At 49.1% G+C, this 18,170-nt stretch overlaps 1 protein-coding gene across 3 annotated transcripts in view; it reads left to right on the forward strand.

Moving 5' to 3' along the window:
- HDAC8 (histone deacetylase 8) overlaps nt 1–18,170 on the forward strand; it is a 43,415-nt gene that overhangs the window by 3,407 nt on the left and 21,838 nt on the right. Inside the window, exons 2-9 of one of the 3 annotated variants that reach the window (XM_026848384.1) lie at nt 538–590; nt 2,425–2,555; nt 4,708–4,849; nt 7,846–7,958; nt 9,018–9,095; nt 9,509–9,617; nt 15,989–16,161; nt 17,838–17,932. In XM_026848384.1, the coding sequence (XP_026704185.1) occupies nt 544–590; nt 2,425–2,555; nt 4,708–4,849; nt 7,846–7,958; nt 9,018–9,095; nt 9,509–9,617; nt 15,989–16,161; nt 17,838–17,932 (888 nt within the window). In that variant the 5' untranslated portion in view covers nt 538–543. Of the gene's footprint in view, nt 1–536; nt 591–2,424; nt 2,556–4,707; nt 4,850–7,845; nt 7,959–9,017; nt 9,096–9,508; nt 9,618–15,988; nt 16,162–17,837; nt 17,933–18,170 lie in introns of those variants that run through there. The other 2 variants (XR_003398390.1, XR_003398391.1) reach the window with 2 other exon arrangements.

Genomic DNA, 18,170 nt, shown 5'->3' on the forward strand with positions numbered 1-18,170 from the left:
GACAGGTGTGGGCCCTTGGGGAGCCTGGGGCGGGAGGGGACCCCGGGGAAGTGCGGGGGTTTTGGGGAGGCTGTCGGCACCTGGGACGGCGGGAGGGTGCGGAGAGCCTGGGGGAAGGGGCAGCAGTGGGGGCGGCGCCCCGAGCCTGGGCAGAGGAGTGCGGGCTCTGGGGGAGAGCCTGGCTCCCCGCTTACACCCCCCCTGGCAGGGCGGGAGCGGGTGGCCGGGACACAGACCTGGCGCTTCCCAGGCGTGTGTGTCCCGTCCCTTCCCCTCGAGAAGCTCAGAGCTGCTGTGCCTCTTCCAGACACACCGGGAAGTCGTCGCCCCCCCGCACCCCCCAGCCCTGCAGTGCTGCTGAACCCTCCGTGGGGGACACCCTGGCAGAGACCCCGCTCAGGCTGGTGCCAGTTTAGCTGTGCTGCTGGGAGAAGTCACAATTACACCTTCGCTGCGAGCCATTTATTCCCTAGTTGCTGTGCTTTGGTCTCCTACGCTAAAGCTGCTCTCACAGTCTTTTTTTTTATTTATTTTTAGGCCAGTATGGTACATTCATTGATTGAAGCGTATTCCTTACTTGACCAGATGAAGTAAGTGCTCCTATTTTCTGTGAAAAGAATATTTTCTTCTTTGCTGAGGTTTAGAAGATACTGAGTAACTGCAGGTCTTACACTGTCCCTGCTGGCGGTGTGATTATAGGAGTCCACGCAATGTGTATTTCTAGGATCTAAGGAAAGGCTGTTTGTTTTGCTAAATGGACAAGATTATGGTAATTACAGCAGGTGTAATTTGTGGTTACCCTTCCTGGTCTGATGGAGCGCTTTCTCCATAGAGCGTTATATTGCCTGCTGCTCTCGTGGCTCTGAGCAGAAGCGATGGTTGTTGGTGCTGCTTCCAGTCCACTGGCCAGTGCTGATGCTGAGAGGGACCATGTTGTTTTGCTGTGTTGTGATTGATTTGGGAGACTTTTTTTGAGGTCTTAGTGCTGTTCAGGAGACAGGACAAGAGGAGGTCTGAGGTGGAAGTGTGAAGAACACTCTTGCACCATTAAGGAATATGAAAGGAGGGGAAAAAAGGCTTAGTTCAGCCTCTCTGATGTAGCATCTCATAAAATCTTTACAAAAATCCCATGTTCCAGTTCAGCAGGGCCATAAAATCCTATCGGGACTTTTTTTTTTAAAGGATTTTTTTATCTTTCTGGCATTGTGGTAGAACATGTTTAGGAGATGGCTGCAGTACCATTACAGATGCAGGCCCAAAGGGCTGTTCGCCCTGCCATAGGGTGAGAAGTGCCCAGCACCTGGACTAGCCTAGAGCTGGGAGCTTCTTGCGTTCTTCCAGTAGCAATGGAGCTGTGCTGCGTTGCCTGTATGTGCCCCTAGAGTTTGAGGTTTGAAGAGGGCTTTAACACATCACAAGATTTATTTAGGCAAATTGCAAAGCACCCAAACTCAGGAAAGGTGATGTGTGAGTTACTGAGAACAGAGATGGTCTCTGCTTTGAATGCATGTGGAGTTAAAAGCATGTAAAAGGTGCTGCTCAGCTCTTGACCCAGCAGGCTGGTGTCCTGCCACAGCACTGGACTGGGCCTGGATGTTTTCACTCTGTTATTTCCTCCGTGCGTAACCAGAATGTTGGATCTACTAGGGATTGCTCAAACTGGGAGAATGTGCAAAAAAGGGAAAAAAACTTGAAACAAAGTGGAAGGGTTAAGGCAGGAAGCACCTGCAGGTGTTCCTCATTGGAGTGGGCACAGTAGACAGTGCCAGGCTGGGGGAAAGGCCTACTCTAGCTCAGCTGAATGGCTTTCTCACTCAAAATATGTCCTGGTTTTGGCTGGGGTTGAGTTAATTTTTCTTCTTAGTAGCTAGAATAGTGCTGTGTTTTGGATTCAGTATGGGATTTGATATGAGAAGAATGCTGATAATACACTCATATTTTCAGTTGTTGTTAAGAGATCAAGGACTTTCCCACTCCCTGTGTCCTGCTTGTGTGTAGGTGTACAAGAAGTTGGGAGGGAGCATGGCCAGAGCACCAGACCCAAATTAGCCACTGAAATATTTCATATCGTGTAATGTCATGCTCAGTATATAATGGAGGGTCGACTGGGAAGAAGGAGGTTCTCTTTCACTTCCAGGATTATTAAATTGTTTTTTATCTCTACCTATGAGTTTCCCTTTACCCTCCAATCACCCTATTCCCTGGGTGGTGGCGGGTGAGCGGGCAGCTGTGTGGTGTTTGGCTGCTGGCTGGGTTTAAACCATGACAAAGTGACAGTTCAGTGTGAGAGGAGGAGTGGGTTTTGCTTTTTCACCAGTAACTGCTAAAAAAAAGGCTTCTAGTGTGAGGAGGTTAAAGCTGGGCATTCCAGCTGAACTCTGGAGCCTCTTGTCCTGATGTGCTCCTTTCCTCCTGTCTTCCTAGGATAGTCAAGCCAAAAGTGGCCTCCATGGAGGAGATGGCAAGCTTCCACACAGATGCCTACCTGCAGCACCTGCAGAAGGTCAGTGAGGAGGGAGATGATGACCATCCGGAGTCCGTGGAGTATGGACTGGGTAAGGACACCTATCTTCAGCGAGAGATTAAATGAGTATCGCTTTTCAGGATACTTTTAGCTGAAGCTGAGGTCAGACTGAGGGCTGAGCTCAGGTGGGCTGCTGGGCTGTTTGTGGAGGGAAATGCTCTTTGATGGGGTGTTACTGAAGCCTGTCAGCCAGCAGTCACCTGTTAGGCTGGTATTTTCACTGTTGCCAGCAGAGGGTACTGTCAGCCTCCCCCGCTGCTCTGTACAGCTCAGCCTGTCCCTTGCATACCGGGAGCCAGTGCCTTTTGCTGCTGCTTTGAGGATCTCAGGCAGGACAGAAGGCCCTGACCTGCTGCCCTTGGAACAGAGCTGAGACTGGCTGCTGCGAGCCTGCTGTGGTGGAGAGCATGCATAAAACGGCCTGAAACTACAGTCAGGGATCAGAGCAGCTGCTGTTTGCCTTGTGACTTTGCTTACATCTTGAGCAGAGGGCTCTTGTCAGCCTGAACAATGCGGTAGTTAGAGCAGGTGAGGTGGCTGTGGGTACTGTCTTAGTCACAGGAAGAGTGACCTGGCAGTGGTGCAGATTCTGCACTGATCTCATGGGTTTCCTCTGGATCCGTCCTTTACATTTCTGAAGCTGATCTGTCTGCAGGCGGAGGAGCAGCCCTGAGGCCATGCCTTGCTTGGGAACGTTTCCAGGGAGGCTGCTGTGGCAATATGTGAAGATCATATTCTAGCTATAGACCTGCAGCATACCTAGGCCTCTCTCCTTTGTGGGTGTCTGTTTTTAGGGGGGTGATACATCAGTGACCATGCTGGGGCTTTCCTGGTAGAGTAGCCAGAGAACTGAGAGTGGTTTTGCAAGATTGGTATGAGAGACCAGTAGGTTGGGACACATGGATCAGAAGTTGGTTCAAGACCCATCTGTGAAATTTAGTGCAAGGAAACATTTTGATTGTTGATTTTTGCGGTGTGTTAACCTTGGCTGGCTGCCAAGTACCCACCAAGATGCTCCTTCTCTCCTCCTCAGTAGGGTAGGGGAGAAAATACGATAGAAAAGATTGTGGGTTGAGGTAAGGACAGAGAGATCACTCACCAGTTAACCATCATGGGTAAAACAGGTTCGACTTAGGGAACTAAAATTAATTTTACTGCCAGTTAATAACAGAGTAGGATAGTGAGAGTTGAAAGCAAAACTAAAATCACTTTACCCCTCATCCACCCTTTTTCCCAGACTCAACTTCTCTCCCAGCTCGTCTATCTCCATTCCTGCTGAGTTGTGCAAGGGATGGGGAATGGGAGTTGTGGTCAGTCCATAACACTTGATCTCTGCTGCTCCTTCCTCCTCACATTGTTCCCCTGCTCCAGGGTGGGTCCCTCCTGAGGGGTGCAGTCCCTCAGGCACAGACTGCTCCAGCGTGGGTCCCCCACAGGGTCACAATTCCTGCCCAGCAAACCTGCTCCAGCGTGGGCTCCTCTCTCCACGGCGCCACAGCTCCTGCCAGGAGCCTGCTCCAGCACGGGCTTCCCATGGGGTCACAGCCTCCTTCGGGCATCCCCTGCTCTGGTGTGGGGTCCCCCATGGGCTGCAGGTGGGTGTCTGCTCCCCCGTGGAGCTCCCTGGGCGCAGGGCACAGCTGCCTCCCCATGGGCTGCCCCACGGCTGCAGGGGAACCTCTGCTCTGGCACCTGGAGCACCTCCCCTCCTTCTGCACTGACCTAGTGTCTGCAGAGTTGTTGATCTCACATATTCTCACTTTTCTCACCTAGCTGCTGCGCAGCATGTTTCACCCTTTCTCCAATACGTTACCTTGGAGGTGCCACCAGCATTGCTGATGGGCTCAGCCTTGGCCAGCGGCAGGTCCATCTTGGAGCCATCTCTCTCTGACATGGGTACAGCTCCTGGTGTCTTCTCACAGAAGCCACCTCTGAAGCTCTCCCTGCTACAGAAACATTGCCACGCAAATCCAATACAATTTTTTCCTACTTACACCTGTTAAATCTGCTGTTTGAGTCCAAATCTGCTACCTGTGGTGAGGGGTTTGTGCTGTGGCTTTTTCATTGTGCCTGGAACACCATGTTAGAGCAGCAGTTAAGGGGAAACAGCTCAAAACAAAGAGAATGTACTTCCCCCAGAGGAAAAGGTCTGTTGTGTTTGACACATGGACTCTTATCCACAGGTTATGACTGTCCGGCTACTGAAGGGATCTTTGAGTATGCGGCAGCCGTGGGAGGAGCCACCATCACTGCAGCCCAGTGCCTGCTGGACGGCAAGTGCAAGGTAGCAATTAACTGGCCTGGAGGGTGGCATCATGCAAAGAAGTAAGAAAACAATCTCTTCCCTTGTGTTTTCTCACCTGGTGTCTGAACCCCACCTCCTAGCTCCCAGCTGCCCTGTGAACCCACAGGGTGTGGTGATCCAGCTGGAAGAGAGAGCAAGGTGTGAGTGGGGTGAGGGAAGGCAGGAGGTAGATAAGAAGGGAGCACAGTGTAGGGCAGAGGCCTGAGAGTAGGCTGGTTACTGCCCTGTCCTGGGGCTATCATGGACTGCAGTGCTAGTCTGGGGCAACTATGTTCAGAGGTGTCTCACCATCCATTGATACTTGGTTATCTCTGGGAGTTCAAATGAGAATTTATTTTGTAGTCCATAGAGAAGGGCTGTGGAGAGGCAAATGATTGGTGTCGCTCCCAGTTTGGAAGAGAATGGGAATGTGGCAACATGTTGTCCAAATTGTGGGGTTTTTTGTTTCTTAACAATGAAAAAAGAGGTTTGAAACAGTGCAGGACTGACCTCTGGTTTTCCCCATGCTCCCATGGGTGGCTGTTTGCTCTGAACTGTAATGTCAGTAATGATCTTCCAGAACACAGGAGAGGAAGTAAAAAATTTTGTCCCTGAATCCTGTGATTCTGTAGTGGTAAAATAATTTGTTTCCATGGCTTCCCCATTTTCCATGGGTGTATGTTTTATTTTGCATCCCCCCTAACTCCCAAAGCATGAGGCCTGTCTGCAGATGCAGACAAGAAGCATCCTTCCTTGTCCCCAGCTAACTGGCCTCTGCAGTGCCAATCTATTTCCCTGGGAAGCCCCAGTAATTAGCATGAACCATGTGTCTAACCCTGACAGCTTGCACATGAGTATGCAGGTTTCTCTTCTTGCTCTGGTGGCTTTTCTGACCTGGCAGAGAAACTCTGGAGGTGTAACAGTGGTGTGCAAACACCAGTGATAGCAAGGTCTTATCAGGACCCTTTTCCTGGTCAGCACTTTGCTGAAGATGGGTTCAGCTACAGCTTGATGAGAAAAGAGAGAGCTTAGCTTGGCTGAGCTGAGCCTTCTTGCGTTTTGCGGGAGGGATGGCTTTTCAGAAATCTTGTGTTCTCTTTTATCTTGATTGTGTGATTTATAAAATGGCTGTAACAGAAGAAATCTTAGCAGTCTTGCAGTCACTGAGCTAGCTGTGCTATTAGCACTGTTCTGGGAAGTAAACAGTCTGTTTAAAAACGGCATTTATTACTTACTGATCCCACAGGAGCCTTCTTAGTCACCCCAGTGAGGTGGTCTGGGATGCTCTGGGATTGGCAGCAGCTGTAGTACGTGCCAGTCCAGTGTGAAGATCCAGCCAGGCTGACACCCAGCTGCAGGTGCCTGGTGCTGGGACCTGTGTCCCAGCAAAATACATGTCCTTTTGTTAAAAAAGACCTGCTGTCTGGTGGCCTAGTTACTTTTCAAGGTCAGAAATGTAGGAATGTTAACCACTGTGACCTGAGGCTTTTGAAGCTCCCAGTTCACTGATATGCCTTTGGGGCAGAGGGTGAGAGACTGAGTTGGTGCCTTTTCTTGACTCAGCCCTGCCCTCCCTTCAGGCAGTGGCAATCCGAGCTCTGCTCTATGGATCTGTGGGGTGGGAAATCCAGTGCTGGCCCTGAGCTGCAGCTCTGACACTGGTCAGCCTCTGTCTGAGCTGGTGTTCTGCTCTGCTTGGCCTCAAGTTTGAAGGAGATTGTATGTTACAGCACGGAGAGAGTGCCTGAGACATGACATAGTTCACTTTGCTTCCTTGCAGGCTGGGAAGGAGGGGAGGAGTACAGTGTGTAATCACAGTTAAAGAAAATTCCCAGGACACCTGCTAACATCCCAGTTCTCAGCATCACTGTAAATAAGCAGAGTCACTGGGAAGCATCTGTGCTTCATGATATTTGCAGGGAGTAAGCAAGTGCAGTTCTGCCACGCTGTGCTTGCTCCTCACTGTTTCCAGCTGTTTGTTAACAGGGGAGTGGCAGGGGAAATGAGCCGAGTGCTGTGGCTGAAAGTCAAGAAACATTTCCAAGAGGCACATCTTAGATCCTGAAGTTGTTTGAGCCTGGGGGAGAGGGATTTGGACACTACTGTTGTAAAGTATAAAGCTTTGGTTTAAATCAGCTATCCAGAGCTGACCTAGGACAGCATATGGGCTAGCGCCAAGTGGTGATGGGGACTTGACTTCGAAGCAAGTCTGGAGTAGGGATTAAGAAACTTCCTTGTTCCTTTAATGCTAGCAATATGGAAGCTGCCCCCTGATGTATGTCAGGGATAAATCTTCCCTGAAACAACTGTCCTCTGCTTAGCTGCTGGGGCTCTCTTCTATCTGAGTCCAGGAGCTGTATTGTATGGGACTGCATGTGGGGCATCCTGTTTGCATTTTCCTGGGGAGGAAGGGCGAGTGTTGCTTTGGAGAGAGGCCTGGCCTTCATACCCTAAGACTTTGGAACAGAGCAGCAGAGTGTTGTGACTGCCTTGAACCTGGCTTTCACTGCCGGGACCTTTCCAGGAGCTGTGACCTGGACAGCAGGAATGGAATGGCTCCCTGCCTGTGTCTGTCCAGCGCTCAGGAAAATGGCCAAGCAGGACTGTCCAGGGGTCTATCCTCTTGCCGCAGAGGTAGAGGAGGTACACAGAGAGTGAGTTTGAGTAAAGCGGCTCTGAACTTTAAAATATCTCAAGATGCAGAAAGCTAATGTTTTGTTTGTGAAATGGTCAGAGGTACACTGACAAGCCCCCATGGGTCAGGGCCTCCCTGCAGCAGAGCCTGCTTATGCTTTACCAGCTGCCAGCAAGCCCAGGGTTGAGAAACAATTGGCACAAGCAGTCATGTTCTCTGTGCTTCCCAGCCATGCTTTGAGCTGCTCCTGACATATCCCTTGGTCACTGCTGAGTGTTGGTTGGGCTCTTCATCCTCCTCTGTGCCCCTGCAAGGTGGAGACTTGTAAAGTAAAAGTGACAATGCCGAGATCAGTGGTGATTGCATTGGCAGTGTTCAGCCTCACGGACATTGTTTTCACAGAGATGAAGCTTCTGGCTTCTGTTACCTGAATGATGCTGTCTTGGGGATCCTGCGTCTGCGCCAGAAATTTGACCGTGTCCTTTATATCGATTTGGATTTGCATCATGGGGATGGTAAGGCCCAGCTCAGGCTGCAAACAGCACAGCTGCACAGACTGAGGGGGAGGAATGGGAGAAGTCAAGACCTGTTGTGGCATTAGGACTTTACCTGCTGCAACAGCCGTGGCTTTGCCACTCCTTTCAGTGCAGTCAAGTTCGCTCAATCCATTTCTGCTTTGTCCTGCATTATGGATTTGCCCTGTGCTGCTCATGGGACCTCTCTTAAGGGTCTGGGCAGTAGTCTTGTACCTGAAGCAACAAAGAGCATGTTCTCATTCTAGTAATCTCCTCTGCCAGTGGCTCTCCAGCAAGGACTTCCCCCACTCCCTTGTCTCCCATCCCAGCAGAACAGCTACTGACAGTGTTTAATTGTTTAATGCCATCAGTGCAAGAGGGAAGCAGTCAGTAGTAAACGGTGCTGTTAAAAGAAGGCTTGATGCTATAAAACTAAAGCCAAAGCTGGCCGTGCAGAAACTGCTCTCTCCTTCAGGGACATTATTTCAACACTATTTAACATTTCCTGCTCTCCTAAATTTTATGGTGTGTTTCATTTTGCTCCGTTTTACCTCCACATTTGGTTTCTGTTAAGTTTCCTGTTACTTCTTTTTCCCTCCCCACCCCCACTATTTTAGTATGTCTAAGGAAAAGAAGAAAGCATGTTGAACCACAGCAGCACTGAGAAAAAGCAAGAGAGCCTGGTAGCTCTGGTTCTAATCAGAGCCAAGCTCTGGCCAAGGCATCTCTGCTCAGCTCCCTCCCCCAGCCTTCCAGGCCAAGCAGTGCAGGCAAGTGCTGCTAACGTGGGCACTGACCTGAGGTATTGAGATCCATTTAGTTCTGATTAACATGAGACCTGCCAAATTCATTGCAGTTGTGACCTTTGTTGCAGTTGAATTCGTGTCTCCATTGATTAAGGCTGTATTTACTGGGCCACATCTGTTTTTTTGCTTTGTTCATTCTGTTCCTGCTCTGCTTGCTCCCCCTGTGTTTATCAAGTGGCTTGTTTCTGTGTTTAGCCACTGTCATTTATGTGAATGATGCATGAAAGCTTTTTTTCTCTTCCCTTTCTGATAGGAGTTGAAGATGCCTTTAGTTTCACCTCAAAAGTCATGACTGTTTCTCTGCACAAGTTTTCACCAGGATTTTTCCCAGGCAAGTTAAACTTGTCAGGTGTGTGCTAATTCACAGATTGCTGACTAGGCTCCAGCAAAGGCAAGTCCTATTCCTTCTGTCCAGCAGAGGTGGCTTGCTGCCTCTCCTTTGACTCAGGAGGAAAGAGGGGCAACTGCATGTTTCTCATTTCCCTTTTTCTGGTTGTGACTAAGCTCTGGGCAGAGCCACTGCTGGGTGGCCATCTGCAGCACTTGAAAGCTGCATGACAGAATTGGGTAGAGGGTGAGAACCAGGTCCATCCAACCCCTTCTTTGTTGATGGTGGCGCGTGGACTTCTCCATAAGCATGTCGGAGATCTTGGCTCTCTGCTGTCATATGAGACATCCCACACATTTCTCTTGCTGCTGATCCCCTTTCCCTCGTAATTAACCATGGGGTGTTTCTCTTTTCAGGCACTGGTGATGTGACAGATGTTGGCTTGGGGAAAGGCCGCTATTACAGTGTGAATGTACCTATTCAAGATGGCATTCAGGATGAGAAATATTACCAGATCTGTGAAACGTAAGCCTTTTGCTCTGATACAGTTTACTTGGATGTGATTTTATGGAACAGAGACTGCACAGATTTTGTTTATTGACAATTTTTAATTACAGTCCTTCCTTATGGCTTGTGCTTTCCCCTGTTACAGGTTTTGATTACAACAGACACGGATCTTAAGAGTTCTCAGAGGGTCTGTCTGAATCCTTAGACAAACTGGATATACAGGGGCATTTGTGGGTGGCTGGAGGGTCTCTCTGCCACAGGTCAGCCTTGTGTTTTTAAGCCTTGTGGGTTTTTTTAAGGAGAGTTTGAGAAGGGACAAGTACTTTTTAGCTGTGGACTTAGGGCTACTTTTTCTTCAAATAAATGCTCTGAATCCTTACCATCTGTGGGAGATGTGTTTTGGGCTCAGCTGAAAGTGTTTTCCAAACACCTTTTGTCTATGCTGGAAGTCTGGAAGGCTGAATGTCTGCTGGTGATTGAGCTGCCTCTTGGCAGACTCCCCCTGTCACTCAGTTGTTGATGGACCCCACAAGCTGTTGCCCATGTCAAAACTGGGCTGTGGGGCTTGTTCCTTTCAAGGGGAGAGGAGCCTCAGCACAGGGCTGCAGAACACGGTAGCACTCAGCTCTTGACACTGAGGGCTGAAGCCTCTCCGGACCAGTAGCCCATTAGGGCAGTCATGCTGTGGCCATGCCTCCTGCTAGCTTGTTGGTGCTTGTCACTGCTGGTGACAGAGCAGCCCCTTCCTGCTGGTGGACATGTTTCCAAAAGGCAGGGCAGCTTTAGGGGTGAGTAGGGGTTAGGAGCCCAGACAGGAGAGCCCCTTGCATGCATTCCTAATTGAAGGACATCAAAACCTACCACAGGTTCCAAGCTGCATATATCCAAAGCAGCTACAGAGAAATTTTGACATCTCCTGGGCAGAGACAAAGAGTTCTGTCCTGGCTGGGAGAGTCATGTTTATGATTATGGGTGTCCAACTGATGTCTGAGGATGCTTGCCTCTGCCTCCCAAACCCGTGGTGAGATCAGAGTGCGTGACTCCCTTTGACATGGGTTTCTGCAGGCTGACAACACCCTGCACACAGCATTTCCTTGTATTCTTCTGTGTCCCCTGCTGGTGAGAGGAGACCTGCTCTTTGGCAGCCCTTTGCTCCTTGCAGAGGTGCTGCCAGATCAGGCGTTCCCAAAGCAAAAGCCAGGGAGATGCTGTTCAAAAGAGTCTCACCTCCCTTGGTGTCAGGGACAACTGCCTCCCCAGTCTCAGTGGAGGCTGATGTGCTGCACCACAGTAATATAAATAAATGGGGAAGAATTGTGCTCTTGGCATCTTGGAGCATGTGCACTTTGAACTTGCCTCTCTATAAATTATGATGTTTGGGTTTGATCGCCTTTGTTCTAGTAGATGAACTCCTATCCTGTGTGGCACAGAGATAATTGCCTCTTGTTTCTGGAAGTTGTACAACATGGGCTCTGATTAAAGTATATTGTTACTAATAGCTTCTCTGTGGAAGGGGGACCAGTGACATTATTTATTTTCTGGAAGGTCTGATGTCTTTAAATTTTGAAGACAAAGGCAGCCAGAGATGATAAGTTTCGGAGTTGCTATGAGAGTGGCAGCACCTGACCTAGATGCAAAGTTTGTGGTGTGCTCTGTTTGTGCAGAGATGTGTCCAAGGCACGTTCCCACTAAGAGCCTTCCAGGAGCCTACCTGCTCACATAGTCTCTTCATCAAAAGAGAAAGTTATGATGGGTCTGGCTGATTGTAAGCATCCAGAATAGCTGATTTGCTTTATCACCTTCCAAAACTGTTCACACTGATGAATGAAATTGTTTCTGAAAAGATATCTTTACCTGGAGTTTAAATATTAACCTTTGAACACTATAAAAAAAAAAAAAGCAGTATGTGAGAAACATTGCAAGTGCAGAAAAGTAAATTTAGAAATAATACAGACACATTCAAAAGCATTATTTTTGCTCCAAAGACAAAAAGAAATCTGAGTTATTTTAAATGGCTGCAGTAGTTGGCTTGATAAACTTGCAATTAATTACAGCTGAAAGTCAAGATAACGCATCAACTATTTGTCTTCTAGTACTATCCAGAATGTAAAAACCAAATGAACCCACCCCAAAATCTGAATGTTGTTTGGCCTGTCTTTGTATGTGATGCAAGGGAGCTGTGCTAGCAGTGTGTGAGCACGGATCTAGTGAAATTCTGCTTTAGCTGGGGCAGACTGGACTGTGTGACAAATACCTACTCAGGTTATGTTGGTGGAGAAACCACTTAGTAACACAAGTCACTTACAAGGAAAGCATGTGGGACCTTTGTGGCACCAAAGGCTTGTCTGCTATCTAGAAAGAAGATACTAATTCTCTGTTTACAGTGTCTTAGGAAACAGGATGACTGTGGTGGATGTGTTGCATCCCAGCAGCCAGCTGTCTCGGTTCCTTTGGATGTACCTTGTGTGACACTGCTTGGTGCTGGGACCACAGGCTGGGGTCTCCTCCTGCTGCCTGCAGTGTCACAGACAGAGGCTGATTGTTCTCAGGGCATGATATAGGAGCAGCAAGGCCAGTTCCCCCTTCTCTGATCTGATCTGCTTTTTCCTATTCTTTAGGCTTTTGGCAAAATGAAGAATAATTATTTTTAATCCTTCTAAGTGAGGGCTTTCAACTTCTGACAACATGTAGGCACCTCCAGTGTCCCAGATGGCAACATGGCTCTCTGTATGGCCCCTGATGGTTGGTTGTCTTTCTTGTGGTGCCTCCTGTAAAGCCCTTAGACAAAGAAGCCCCAGATGGGAAAATCCAGACTAGACTTCTTGGGTTTTTTTGAAGCAAAAGTTTCTCACTTGCAAGAATAAGACTGAAAACAGAGACTGCTGCTTCTTGGGAGGCTGCAGTATTGCTTTCACAGAGGATCCAGCTGTGCCTGTTCCTAGCTACTATGGGTCAAGGGTATCTACTGGCGCATCATTCACCTCATTTCACTGTTGGGGAGGAGGCCAGCAGAGAGGTGAGTGGCCTCTTCCCAGTGGAGTGCCAGTCTAAAGCAGACAACAGTGGGGGGAAAACAAGATCAAAAAAACAGAGCTACTTCCCATGCTGCTGTGATGGGAGGAAATGTTGTGTGGCACTGGTCCTCTTCCAGTGGCAGTGTCACTGGGGCTGTGAAATTTTGACTGTAGTTCTGGGCTTGAGCAATTGCAGAAACCTGTTATCTTCCATCCTCCCTGTCAGCTGCTGACTGTTTTAACTGTTCCTCTGACCTCTCTGGGGGTAACAAAAGGCGACTTCTCTGTCAGCTGCTTCCTTTGGGGGCTGGCAAAGTGGCAGTGAGTTAGATACTGCTGAAAGAGCAAGCTTGGAGAAGTCTGAAAACTGTCATCATCTGTTCATCTCCACTGCAAGGGCAGGCAGTGCAGCCCTGCCTTGGCACACCGCTCTGTCAGGCCGGAAGGGAACCGCTGAGGTCACCTTGTCTTCATGGCCCTGTGTCATGTATGAAACTTCCCTGAACTTGATAGTTCAGGAGCAGGAAGGGGGCAGAACATCCCCTTGGCACATGTGCCAAATGAGTGCTGGGTCCTCGCTGGCCGTGCCGTGCCCTGGCCTCAGTGACCAGGGGTACCATCCCACTGGAGCCAACTGTCACAGGTCAGAGGTTCCTGCACTGCAGCTGTGAGGTGTGAGAGATCTTCACCGTGTTTATGATACATCTCAATGCGAAGTCAGTTTCTTAGCTGGGATTAGTCTGTCATTATGGAGAGGTGTATAAGGAGTTCCCAGTCAGGCTTGAAGCTCTGATAGTGTGACTGAGCTGGTCTCCCTGAGCAATGCTGTCAGAAGGGGAGAAGAGTCCCATTCCCACTGCCTTACCCTTGGGTGCTCCCTCCCTTCCCCTCTTTTCCTTGCTGTGAACCAGTTTAGGGAGTTAACCTAGCAGAAAACTAACCCTGCTAAGTGATGCTCTGCTAGTTCAGCTCTCTGAAACTGCACACTGTGGGATTGGAGCAGCTGTGCCATAAGCAAAAGGAACGGGCTGGGAAGGGTGGGTGGAAGTGACTACCTGCTGCAGTGTGGTCAGTTGGCTTTGTCAGCTGAAGCTTGGAGCATGCATGCGTATGAGGGCCCATCAGCATCTGGACAGGGCTGAGACTCCAGAGCAGTCCTGCTGACTTCCTAAAACACCAGGAAGAATTACTTTGTTGCTGAGCACAACATGGAGGAAGAAGGGGGCTAAGCTACCCTTATGCATTAACAGAGATCCCAGCAGCTACAGACAAATGTCACGTCAAGGAGATATTTATCATTCAGGTAATGTCTGCAATGTGCTTTGAAAATGAAAAGCCCTGGGAGAGAGTGAACTTGGTTTAAGAGTCCTCATGCAGCTAGCAAACGCCTGCAGGGATGGGCTAAAAGACTTTTCTCCAACCTTGCTGGGTTTTCTCTGTCCTTGCTGGGAGACCTTGTTGACAAAATAGTAGGAAGCCTTGGCCTGAAATGAGTTTCACTGGGCAAATAATAGAAGAACTCGTGATAGTGATTTTGGTGGAAGTGGCTGTTCTTGCATAGTGAGATTGGTGAGGGAGCAGGGGACCCCAGCCTTTGGCAGCGAGAAGTGAACCTTCCTCTGTCCATGTTATTTCACATGCATCTGCCTGTTTCTGATGGATCCATGAGGAATGTAAAAGTTCCCAGGGAATAAGTGAGCTGTTTGAACTGGCCAGTGTCAGCTGCTGGTATAGCAAAAATGGAGAAGCGTGTTCAAGAGAGATGGGGAAGAGGGATCCAGAGACAGCTCACAGGAGCTAGACGTGCTTGCAGAGGTCTGAGTGCAGGCGATGAATGCCCTCACCAGCACCCGACGGTGTCGGGAAGCCCTACAGTGTTTGAAGGAAACTGATCCAGTCCTCCTTACTCCAGGGAAGTGGGTCTTGGGCAGAGGTGGAAGCCTCTGTCATCCATCCCATCCTTGACATCTGCAGAAGAAAGGCTGACTTTGGTCCCCTTCAAGAAGGAAGCTTATGCTGATGTGACTGCTCTTTCCATGGCACTGTGATTTTCACCATCTGCCTCGGTTTGCTTAGCTTGGTGGGACTGTGGGGACTGTGTAGGCTTGGGAGCTGTCAAAACATGAGTGGTGTGAGTAGCTCTCAGCTACCTGGCCCTGCCAGGTACCTGGGTGCTGGGGCCCGGCTGTCGGCAAGTCTGGGCTGTACTGCCATACCTGGAGTGAATACACATACTGAATGGAAATCCTCTTTTCCCTCAGGCTCACTTATTTGGTCTTGGGAGGTGGGGGTTTGAGTTTTTTTCCCCCCAGAGTTTTTCTCCTCACCAGTTGAGATTTTTCTCAGCACTGCCTGTATTTCAGTAGTGAATTTGTTGTGCTCATAGAGCTGATGGCCTCAGCCCTGCAGGCATCTGCCTTGGCAGACCGAACCGAGCTCAGTGGGGTTCCTTGTCTGGGTGCAGTGACTGGCAAAGTTTCTTGGAGCGAGCATAGGTAAATGCAAGCTCTTTGTCCCGGGGAAGCAGCTTTCTTGTTTGGCACCACAGTGGTTTCTAATTGCATATCAAATAAGGTCTAGCAATGCTTAGGTTCTCTTAACCAAGGCAAAAGCATTTATTCCAGGGTTAACATCTGTTTCTACTTTAGCAAAATAAAAACACCGTTGTGAAAGGAACATGTTTTTCTCCGTTATTTGCCTTGTATTTTGGTCTTTGGAGCACAGTGCTGGGAACAAGATTATTCCCTTTGTGGTGTTTGTAATACTAAAAATCTCCTGGAGTGAAGCCAAATATCTGATATGCCCAATTGCCTTCTGCAGGAGAGAATATTTCTAATAAACTATCTGCAGGACACTAGCCCTGCTGCACCTAGCATCCACTAGAGCCAGGGGGGGATGTGTTTCTGCCTCACAAGCCACATGGTAGAGAGGAGAGTGAGAATCTAGACGGAGCCACTTTCTGTTCATCTTGTCCTGTCCTGGTGAGAGGTGTCTGAGAGTTTAGGATTATTGTTTTGTCAGACCCTGCTCTTCACTGTGACTTTTACAGGGGGGGAAGCTTCTGGATTTGGCTTGCAGCCCTTCCGCTCAGGGCAGCCAATGTAAATATGTGGTTTGATGCTACCACTAATCCACCTCCCCTGTGTTCTCAGTGATGCTTTTGCCTTCATCAGCCTTGTGATGAGCACTTTGAGAGCTAAACTTACTGCAGGAGAGTAGCAGAGGCAAAAATCTAACTGGGAACAGAGGGGCATGGGAGCAGAGAATGCAGAAACCTTGAGAGGCACCAGTGGATCTGATTGACCAGAGCCATGCCACTAGCATCCCTCTGAGCCACATTTGTGGTAACCCCACCACCACTTCTCCTCTCCACAGCGTGCTGAAGGAGGTGTACGCCGCATTCAACCCAGACGCGGTCGTGCTGCAGCTGGGGGCAGACACCATTGCCGGAGATCCCATGTGCTCTTTCAACATGACACCTGAGGGAGTGGGCAAGTGCCTGAAGTATGTCCTGCAGTGGCAGCTAGCAACTCTCATCCTGGGAGGAGGTGAGTGCACGTGCATCCAGCTGTTCACAAGGAAACACGTTTGTCCTCCTGAGACCCTTCCTTAAGGGTGTGCCCTGGGCTCAGCATGGGCTGGAGCTTAGCAGGGTGCCTGCCAGGCAGTGTCAGGAGGGCACTCTGTGGTGCAGCACTGTTTTCTCACACACCTGAAATCCATGATACTGACAGGTGCAAGTCTCAATCCTGATCTTAAGATCTTGAGTTAAAGGCTGCTTGGCTCCTCTGGAGAAGAGCAGAGACTGTTAACTCCAGTGAACTGACCATGGCTTCTCAATGACACCTCTGATTGATTCCCACCTTCGGTGCTTCTCTTTAAACGCAAGTGCTGTTGTCCCAAACCTGCCTTGGGCATCTGGCAGTGAATGATTTTGTTTGAATTCAAGCAGGGGCTTGGGAGCAAGTCTGCCTGCCTGCATGGTACAGCAGTGCTGATATCCAGCGAAAGCTGAGACTGACTTAGCTCTGCCGTGCTGCATAACCAGCTTCCTGTCCAGCAGGGAGAGTGCACGACAGGCTTTATGGAACAGAGCCTTACATAAAAACAAAAGCCACTGTGTGCCAGGGAGAGCCCCCCAGCTCTGTGCCTGGAGCCATATCAGCTCTGGCTGTCGTCCTTTTTGAGATGAGGGAGGTCAGGTATAGCGTGTTAAGTCTAAAATTTGAACTTTAGAAAGGTTGCGAGTGTTCAATCCTGCTGTGGCATGTCTGTGGGTGTGCTGGGGATGGCACCTTTCAGGCAGAAAGAAACCCCAAAGCTTTTATCAAAAAATGAGCATCAGCTATTTGTCACTCATGGAAATACCAAAGGAACATCCAACCACCGCAGCTTGTGGAAGCATTTGAAGTGGAAATTAGGGGAGGAGTCAATACTTGCAAGAGAAAAAAGCAAAGCAACAAAAAAACCCAACACAAAACCAAAAAACCCCCAACAACCCAAGAGAAAGGAATGTTGAAAAATATCATCTCCCTCTCTTTGCAAAGTGTTTTTCTCTCTTATTATTTTAGTCATCTTTGCTGGAAAAAACCTTCTGAGTCTCTTGCAGGATTGCTTTCAGCTAAGGTTTCTCCTTGTGGGCTCATGTACCATTACCATACTGACTGTGAAACTTCATTTGCTTATAAAGCAGTCACAAGTTGTACTAATGAGCTTCATATTTGCTCTCTCAGACATGACAGTGCTGAAGAGCTCATCAGTGAATGGCTGGGCCTGTCTTTTATGCTTTCTGGGTTGAAGGCTGGCATTAAAAATCAGGAACCCCCTGTCTCCACTGCTGCCCTTGCACTTCTCTCCCTGTTACTTTTGAATGCTCCTCCTTGTTGCCAGGAGGGATCCCAGCACATGGGGCCAGGAGCTTGTGCTGGGTCTGAGCTGGTGGCTAGAGGATCTTGGGCTGTGTCATGCTGGATGTAACTGGGGTTCACTTTGGGAGGTCTGTCTTGGGTGGGTACCTGTCTGTACAGGTGTCACATGGACCTGGCCTTGTGTAGCCAGCAGGTGCAAAATGCAGTTTGTAGGCACAGCTTGAGTGGATGCAATAAACTTGAATTCATGTAAACTGCATGTGTTGCCTCCACAATTTGTTCCTTCCACTAAAATCTCTCTCTCTTCTCTTTCCCTACTTTTCCCCCTCCAAAATCACAATTCTTGCTGGAGACAGGAGGCTACAACCTTGCCAACACAGCTCGCTGCTGGACATACTTGACTGGGGTCATCCTTGGGAGAACGCTGTCCTCCGAGATCCCTGATCACGAGGTAAAGTTTTGACAAACCTTCCCTTCTCCTTGCGTGAGAGCTGAGTCATTCTACCTAATCCAAACGGCATCCTTGCTGCTCAATGCTGTTTTGTTGAGACACTCCTGTAACAATAACGCACTGTCCTAGCAGCATAGTGGGTGCTTGTTCCCAAAACCTGAGGCTGTCCACATCTTTTTGCAAGGGATCTCAGGAACCAATAAACTCCGATCTCAGGTAATTACAGAGAGGATTGGGG

Source organism: Athene cunicularia (assembly GCF_003259725.1).
Source record: "Athene cunicularia isolate RWA chromosome 4 unlocalized genomic scaffold, athCun1 chr4_part3, whole genome shotgun sequence".
Taxonomy (NCBI): Eukaryota; Metazoa; Chordata; class Aves; order Strigiformes; family Strigidae; genus Athene; species Athene cunicularia.